At 43.5% G+C, this 9,399-nt stretch overlaps 1 protein-coding gene across 1 annotated transcript; it reads left to right on the top strand.

Annotated features, from left to right (window-relative positions):
* The first annotated feature begins 1,211 nt into the window (after positions 1-1,211).
* Positions 1,212-2,217, top strand: LOC115563404 (uncharacterized). The gene is made up of 2 exons (XM_030386289.2): positions 1,212-1,366; positions 1,429-2,217. Exons 1-2 carry the CDS (start codon positions 1,357-1,359, stop codon positions 2,061-2,063), a joined length of 645 nt encoding a protein of 214 aa, XP_030242149.1. The 5' UTR covers positions 1,212-1,356; the 3' UTR covers positions 2,064-2,217.
* The last annotated feature ends 7,182 nt before the right edge of the window (positions 2,218-9,399 follow it).

The following is a 9,399-nucleotide window of genomic DNA, read 5'->3' on the forward strand; positions in this document are numbered from 1 at the left end:
TATGAGGATGCCATCTAACTAATTAGCTGTAGTTAATAATATGACGACTGATGGCATTCCTTCAGATGCGAAGAAATGCCCTTACTAGCGAGGCATGCTCGACTAGCAGATACTTCGCAATGTGCGAATATTACTTGTGAGGCATGCTCGACTAGCATAGACACCTTTCTGTATATGAATATTGCTGGTGTTGGTTTTCCCTCAATCAGGAAGACTGAACACTTTTGGTATGCACTGTTGTTTTATTATATTTGAACGTAAAAGAGACAAATTCTACTGGTTAAGACTTTAATAGTAGGCCATTTTAGACTAGTAGATACCTCTTCCATTTTTGGGATGCATGCTCACTCGCAGATATCACGTAATTTTGCCAACTAGTACTATATCCTTATATAGTAATGTTGACTGATCAGCAGCTACCCTGTTCCGGCTTGTCGGCAACTCTATAATTACTGTACTATAAAACGATTTTCATACCCCAATAAATCAAAATGTCGGACACTTCCAAATGTCAAATACAAATCATATTTAACAGCTATAGCATATACTGAGAGTAGTTCGAGTAAATAAGTGCTATTTGATATATAATAATAATAACTAAATCGAAGATAACTTAGTTCTCCATTCAAAGGCCTTATCTTATATGGCGTAAAGTCTTTCATGTGCTTCGCGAGAGGTTCATCGATTATATAGAAAATGTAATCAATTCCCGTTTCACTAGTTGCTCGCAATCCGAGGCTGTGCTTACATAATTACGCGCTGTTGAGCAATGGCTCGCTATCGTTATCGGAACATTAGCGAACGAACATTCGATCCTTGGGTTCAATTAAGTGGAAGATCACCTCAAATGGAATTTCGCTATAGAGCTTCCGTTCTTCTGTGTATTTCCGAAGAAATACAGAAATAAAGTCAAGTGATACGAACACGCGGGGAAATACTGTAGATATGAGCTACCCTGCACAGAGAGGCTGTTGCCCCGCTGGCCTGCTCGGGCTCGGCTATGCTAAGTGCCATGGTTAAGGGTGTGCACACTGTGCTTTGAACGATTATTCAATAATTAGTGAAAATTTGTTTGGCTCTTATCGGACCAGGGCAGATATGGCATAGATTACCCAGGTTACATGGGCGTGCGATCGCAATGCGGCTTCAATTCACTTTTAATTTTGGCAGAATGACAAGCGCAACAAGAATATTAATCTAGACGTGTTGCTCGAGCTGATTACGGGTGTCTTTGACAGCTCGCCGATCGGGCCATAAAAGGCTTTGCCCCAGGCAGGGCTAGAGCAGTGATTGCAGCGATAGGAAAGCAGCGAGACGCCTCAAGCAGCAGCAGCAGCAGCAACAGCAACAGCAACAATGAAACAAGGTAAGCATGGCAGAAGCAGGAGACGCTCCTCAGGCCTAATGCTGGATCCATCTGCTTTTCAGTTCTAATCGCAGTCGTTGGACTGCTGGCCATTGGCATCCAGGCACAGGATAACTGCCCCACACCCGTCTACACCGAGAATATTGTGCCCGTGTGCCAGGCGAATACGCGCATCAAGTTGCCCAACTACGCAGACCCAACCACCTATTATTCCTGCAGCACAGGCAGCTCAACCGCCAAGCCCACGCCTGTGCTGCTGAAATGCGAACCGCCCAGGAGCTACTTCAGCTATGTGCTGCAGGAGTGCTCCACATGCGCCAACTACATACCCGCCGTTGAGTGCTCACAGAATAAATTGGGCCTCAAGTGCGAGAAAATCAATTCTGGTGGCACCACGGCACCGTCGGGCTCGACAGCAGCGCCAACATCTAAGACTACAGGTGGTACGACTGTCAAGACAACCAAACCAGGCACGACGAAGCCAACCACAGCGAATCCCGGACCGACAGCGCCTACCCTACCGGGTGATACGACAGCGGCTCCCGGCCAGACCACCCTCCCAGGTGGCGATTTGCCAACCGGCACTACCATCTTTGTGCCACAGCCCCCATCTCCCAACGATCCCAATGTACCCGCTCCACCTACTCCAGAACCAACAGTCGGCACCCTCGTCCCTGAACCGCCATATGTTGAATAATCTGAATAACCGATCTATATATGTATACCGTATACCTATGCATATATATGCCTATATATGTATACCGTTAACCACTATTAATGTATATGTACAATTGAGTGCGCGAATTGATGTAGGATTTGAATAAACATTCACAGTGCAATGGCATAGAAACCCACAGGTGTGCAAGTATTACCCACTGTCAAAATTACGAGAGACAATGACTCTCGCGGACTCGCGCGCGCACAGTCAGTTGATCAATCAGACAGACAGTTTCTCAGGCGCTCAATCAGTTGGTAATCGTGATCAATCGTGTTGAATTCGTTAGTGTTCATCATCAGAAATGTGTCACGTTTCTCTTGAGAATATGAGAATAACATACAATCATTTATGCCTTGCCTCTCCATCAATCAATCACTCGCCCATCACAGTCGCCGTTAGCTAGTCGATCAGTCTGCTTATCGGTTATCTATTGAGTCAATCTAACACTGACTCAGTCACTGTCAATCACCGCCTCAGCCAGTTATCAATCGTGATCGATCAGTTAGAGCTCAATACGAGTCTGTGTATTCGTGACCAGCCGGGTTATAAGTCAATCACTCAAACAGTTGTCAAACTTGTCAGTCAATCTGGCACCAGAACTCACCCAATTATCCTCCGCCTCGCGCTTATCCACCAGGTACTGATGCAGTCGAGGTCCCAGGCCCTGCGGCGACACGAACTGCTTGATGATGGCCTTGGTTCTCTCCAACTGAGCGGGTGTCGTGATGGGCTCCAGGGCGAGCACATAGTCGGCCATGGTCTGCTCCAGCGGTGGGACAGGTATCTTTGGTAGAGTCTGAAGAAGAAGTAGAAAAGACAGAAAAGGGTTCACATACTTTCTCTCTTGGTTTCGTTTCGTTTCGTTTCCTTCTTTTTATATTTTGGCGCTTCGGTCAAATTGTATTTGCGCTCAAAGTTTTTGTGTCGTAGCTCATTTATATGCGGGACATTATGGCAGTTAGAATACAAAAGCAAGGACACAAAAAGCGTAGACCCCAGGGACCCGAATTTCAAATCACAAAAAAGAAAACGAGAAGTAAAAAAAATGCTGGAAATAGGGCAAGAAATGTGGGGAACGGGCATGAATCTGACATTGGGTTTCCCCCACGGCATTTTGCCAAGTCACGGACAACTCGAATCAAGAGCTCTGCTCAGCTGAGCTCTCGAGCATTGAGCATCCGAATCCCTAGTGGCCAAACACACACAATTTCTCTTAAGGGCAAACAACGTGCGGAGCTCACAATCGATTCGTGAATCGCGTCAAGTCAAAAATCGATTTAAATAATTTCCAATTTGATAAAACTTAAAATAAAAACCTAGAAACATTCCATTGCTTGCAAATTAGTAAGCTGTTGATCTGCATTTATTTTGCTCATTGTTAGAGTGGGCTTTATTATTACTTAACTTAAGTTTGTTTAAAATCAAATTTGATTTTCCGTGTGTCGTATTTATACGCATTTTAGCAATATCGCTGATCCACAAGGCAAGTGAATCGGGGCACCTATTCATCTAGATAGATCGGCTACTAAGGATATGGTTAGATATGGTTTCCTTCGAATGTTTTGAGTTGAAATACCCTAAGAGTATCAAATGGTCCAAAGGCATGCTTCTAGTACAGTTTCAGACTTAAAACTAACTTAAAGTTTATTACTTCTGTATTTTTTGTAGGGTATTTAAACTTGCATATCTCTGTTAGTTGAGGAAATAGTTATAATATGCAGAAACTTTTCCATTTGTCATTTGACTCAGACAGAAGTCGAGTTGCTGCTACACATCTCTCTTTTTTGTCCAACTCGCCCTCTCTCCCTGTTCCCTTTCTCTCTCTCTCCCTCTCTCTCTGTCTAGCTCTGTATGTGTCTGTATTTTCGGGGGTTGCTGCTGTGCTTTTACAGGTGAGTGTGGGACGGGGCTTGGGATGAGGGCTGCGGCTGGGGGCCTTGGGATGTTTGTTTACAAGTACGGTGGACTGGTTGTCTGGCTGGGTCTGGTGCCCGGTTCCGGTTGCCCCAGAGGACGACGGTTGCCATACAAAAGCGCTCGTTATTTGCATTTGTAATTATAACAAACAGGATTAGTCTGTCTCTATGCGTGTGTCTCTATCACTCTCTCCGTCTCCGACTCCGTCTCTGTCTCTGTCTCTTTCTCTGTATTTGTATTTGTATTTGAATTAGTCTAGTAGCAAGTTTGTAGAGCCTTGAGCAAATATTTGAAGTCAACTGCAAAGAAATTCGAAAATTGTGTTAACTCACGTCAGGGAAACCAAATTCGTCTACAGACTCCGCGGTGGAGAGCCATTTCTTGGGTATGGATAGTATCGAGTCTTTCCATCCTGCAAAGAAATTTGAAAGGAAACGTCATTAGATAACGATTCAGGAATACCTTTAAAACACAAAAATTAACATAACTGAAACCAAATGTTTGGTGTCTAGATTAGATGGGCTATAAATACACTGCCCAAAATAAATTGTGATATTTGAAATTGCGCAGGCACGAGGGTGAATCAAGCGCTATAAGTAAGTAAATAACAATTACTGACTAATGTGTTGTTCTTTGCGCTAATCTAAGATGTTGACTTCGATATCGACTAAATGGAACAACTAGTTAATCACTGTCATACTCAAGTGTTCAGCTAGATTCCAGAGAAAATGTAAGTCTCTATCGGTTATCTGGACTGACAGTAGGGCAGCAGAATAGGGTTTATCGCACGCCTTGGCAGGCTGTCGTTCGCGCTGGGAGCTAATCGGACAGCATGACATACCGAGCAATAGCCCGTAGGCTGCCGGCTATCTACATATCTATCTAGCTATCAAGGTCCCATGCTATCTAAATCCGGCTTGCGAACGCCCATCAAGCTTTTATTGGCTTCCGCTATCTGCTATCGGCAACGCAATAGAACTGGCCCAAGCACAACTTAGCCCAACACTCAGCCTCCACTGGCTTCATTTTCGGAATGTCCTTTAAAGTGAAACTCGTTGGACTGTAAGTCGAGTGTGTAAGCACTTCCGGTTGCCCAGCGAGACGGCAATTTCCGTTATTAGTCAAGTGAGATAGAGCAGCCCAGACACAACTCATGTATCCGATGACAAATGCCAGAGGAAACAAATAAGTAGGCTCGAATTGGCAGTGACCGACTGGCAGATACCCGAGCGTTTACCACTCTACCAACAGTACGCCACTACCCCGCCTAGTACGCCTCTACCCTGTCTTCACGGTATAAAAAAGAGCAGCAACTAATTCAAAATGATTGTAGACCTGATCGAGGGGGATAGAGTCATCCGTTTGTTGAATTGTTCCCGTCTACTTATGGCAATCATAATGTTATTAATAAAACTGGTTTTACGACAATCATGATAAAAGCAAAACGGTCTAAACACCCATCAACCCCAACCTAAACCACAGCACGCGTGGCGTGGTGCCGCGTCTCGCGTCCTGTGTCCCTGCACCCGGCGTCTAATGCAATTTATTATCCTTTTTTCATTATCTGGCCAAGACTTGGACTATAACTAGCTACAGCTCTCTCCCTCTTCCTCTTTCTCTCCGACTCTCTCTCTCTCTGAACAATGGGGGCACGTGGCACCAATTTGAGCATCCGCTCAATTGTTGTTCTTCCTCGAAATGTTGTTGTTGTTGTTGTTGTTATTGTTTGCTGTGTCACGGTTGTCTTTGCGAGGAATAACATTAACCACAACCTGTCTAACTCCAGCTTAGCTCCCACAAACGACAGATTGAATAGGGCAACTCAGCTGAACTGAACTGAACTGAACGGAGCGAAATGGAATGGAGAGGCACAGCCTCAGAGCTGGCTGTAAATTATAATAAATTGCTTTAGGGAAACTCAAATTAAGTAATTAAACTGGAGCTGGGGCTTTGTAAAAAGCTGACGGTTCTATTCAATCCGATGAACTAGTTCAAATGGTCATGTTCATGAATATCATTCGTTTTATTCATCACTCCCATTAGTTGGATTAGTTTAGTGAAACGAGTGGTTTTAGTCCGATTCAATGAACTAGCTCATATTCAGTAGAACACAATTCATCATTCATTGAAGAATGTGAAGAGTTCGTTCAATTATTCACTCACTCTCATAGCTTTTATTAATTCAATTATATCGTTAAGAACTTTTTTTCATTTTTACAACCAACTAAACTAAATAGTTCACTGATTCTTTGTGTCACCCAGAACATTGCCTTTGCATAGTTGACTTCAATAGTCGGAAGTCCTGACTTTAAGAGGGGCCCATAAGAGTTGAATTTCCTTGGAAATGCCCTACCCCAGTTTCAGTATATTCGTTCGCTATTGACTAGTCTTCACTGTAGCACAAATTGGATACATTGCATTTGCATCGCATTCAATTATGCGCTCTGACATGGACACATTTCCGATTGATTGATTGATCGACTGATGCTCGGATTTTTTAGGCAGACAGAGGGCGGCTAATCAGATATTCATGCGCCATTGCAGGGCAGACAGGGCGTACTTCCGCATCTCATTCCGTTCGGGTTTTCGTATTCGTATTCGTATTCGTTTTTGTTTCCGTTTCCCCTTGGAGCAGCTGTCTACCGGTTCGCTTATTGATAAAGCCGTCAGGTTCAATTTGTGTCTGGCTGTCAGTTATTTTGTCGATTCATGCTCTCCGATGTTGCTTTTGTGATCCCAGCTCGTTTTGCATTTTTGGCACATTAGCTCATTATGATATTCATTATGCTGATGTGGGGACGATTCACACCCCGTCAGCTAAGCTGATGGAGCTTATTGGCCACACGCCTCCCATTGCAACGGGCAGCAATAAAACGCTTCAATAAACCAAACAAGCTCATTATTAAGCAGCAAAAATCACGCTCGAATGCCTTGAATTACTCTCGTTGCTCGCTCCCCCGCTTTGACGAGGCTGAAGCTGATGGTGAGGCCGGGCGGAGGTTAGACGACAGCCAACTGCTGCCGCCTGTCAGACGCGGCGATAAAAATGTAATCCCAATGAAAAATAATGTTGCTTCGCAGCCACGATTCCAATTTAGCAAAAACAGTCAACCCCCACGACCGCGGCTCATTACGGCCAGCACAGTTCGGAGGAGATGGAGATGGAGATGAAGATGGAGCGGGAGACGGCGGTACAGGGCAGGCCGGGGTAGAGCAGGGGAACCGATGCTGCATTTGAAACTGTTGATCTTTGGACCTGCGTATCCCTCTGCATTTAGCAGAAACCGAAGCAAATGAAGCGAAGCAATTTAAAAAGGCAAAACAAATCCGTGAATCCGTGAGGCGACCCTCACCCCGTCGTCTACATGAAACACCAGTCGAACAAGCTGTGAGCCCAGCTGGGTGCTGCAGGGGGCAGCTGGGGATAGCTGCATGCCCACAGCATTCTCGACTGACTGAATGAATGAATGAGTGAATGCCTGAGTGAGTGTGTGAATGAATGAATGAATGAGCTTTCGCTTCTTTTGTTCGCTTGCTGGGTGCAAAGGGCTTCATTTCTATATTTGAGGGTGTTTCGCCCTTGCCACACCAGCTACCGCTACATCTACAGCTCCCACTCCTGCTGCCACTCCTGCTCCCACTGCTTCCGCTTCTGGCACGCACGCAACAATTGAGCCGTAAATCCTTTACGGCCTTAGCGCTTGCTGTTTTACGCCGCTTTCAATATATATTCTCGTCGAGTCTTTGGCTGCGCTTTTGTGTTTCTGCGGCCTGTTCTTGGGATGGTTTTGTGCGCCTAACCGGGCATCCTTTCTTATTATAGACTTTTGTGCCGCAAACAAAAATGAACAGCCTCAAATTATTTGTGTGTGTTTTTTTCCTCTTCTCATTTAATTGTTTGAATTGAAACAAGCGGAAAGCGTAAATTGCTTACGTATTGCTTTTGTTGCCCCTTGGGCTGCATTATAGCATAGCGACGACTAGAAGATGCCCTAGGTACATGAAATATATCATACTAAAAACACAAAAGTGAATTAATCAAAGCTTATAAATGCTCCTATAGAAACTGCACAAAGCTCGTATAGCTCTCGAATTCCCGGTATATAAAAACGTATATCAATAGAAAATCAATTTTAATAATTCATATAAAAGAAGATTTATATAAAGCTGCAATTATATAGAGCCCATAATCATGGAGCTATAATGAAGTTACTATGGAGAGGATACTGATAGCACAAATGGAAAGTCCATAATGGTACATAAGTAATAAGCAAAACTATACTGAAAATAAGTAGTTAGGTCTTATATTCTCCAAGTCAGAATAATTTAGAATCGGTTTAACTTGATCCTTTGAAGTTAAAAGACAAAGTGTTTTTTTTATGATAAATACATAATACAAGATAACTACATAAAAGTCTCTGTATTATATTTAAGAGAGAGAAGAGTGACTGGTGCAATATGTCATGTTGGAAGTTAGTTATTAGAATGTTAGATTGCTTCAGCATATACATAGTTGCTAATGGAAATTGTATGTATTTAGTTTCGAGAGCTTTTCATAAAACTAAAGTCTCCAACTAATACACTCGCTCACACTCACTTCACATCGTCAACAACATCTATTGAATGCATCTGACAGATACTTAGTCTACATGGCCAGCTTTCCGTGTGGCCTGGGGTGGCTGGCTTAGGTGGGGCTTGCCCACTTTTCGACAGCCACAACAAGCTAAAGTTAGTTTCATATTTTTGGGGCTCAGCGCTGGTGCGTGCCAGCGGCTCGTGGCCAAAAAGTTGCTAATGGAAATTGCAAAAGAGAAAATCCATTTTCCACACGGCAACAACGTCCAAAATTTCACAGCCTCAGGGCACGCACACAATTTCCTTGCGACCAGCAGCGGTTGCTCCTGCTCCTGCTGCTGCTCCTGCTCTTGCTTTAGTTCGTTGTTGTGGAACCACCACCGAATGCAGAGCAACCACCAAGCCACAGAAGCAAAGTTTCAACAGAACTTTGGCTACGTTCAACTTCTCTCTCTCTCTCTCTCTCTCTCTCTCTCTCACACACACACCTTGTCTCTCTCTCTCTCGCTCTTTTTCAATTAGGTAATTAATATAATTATAGCTAAGGTCCCAATTGAAAGACTTCTTTTTCATGGTTAACAATTATATTTCAATAGTATTTCATTTGGTTTGTTGTATTTTTGTTGTATTTGTATTTGTATTTGTATTTGTGTGTATTTCTGCTGCTCTGTAATATGCATTATCGTTATCATTATCGTTATCCCTTCAATATTTCACTTGATCCATACGCATTTCAATTACAATAATTTATTTATGATATATATGTATGTATATTCCATTCGTATTCTTAGTATGCCGTTAGCTGTTCAATGCCATGATTTCT

The sequence above is a fragment of the Drosophila navojoa genome, chromosome 2 (genome assembly GCF_054131105.1).
Source record: "Drosophila navojoa isolate 15081-1374.11 chromosome 2, UAZ_NAV_1.0, whole genome shotgun sequence".
Taxonomy (NCBI): Eukaryota; Metazoa; Arthropoda; class Insecta; order Diptera; family Drosophilidae; genus Drosophila; species Drosophila navojoa.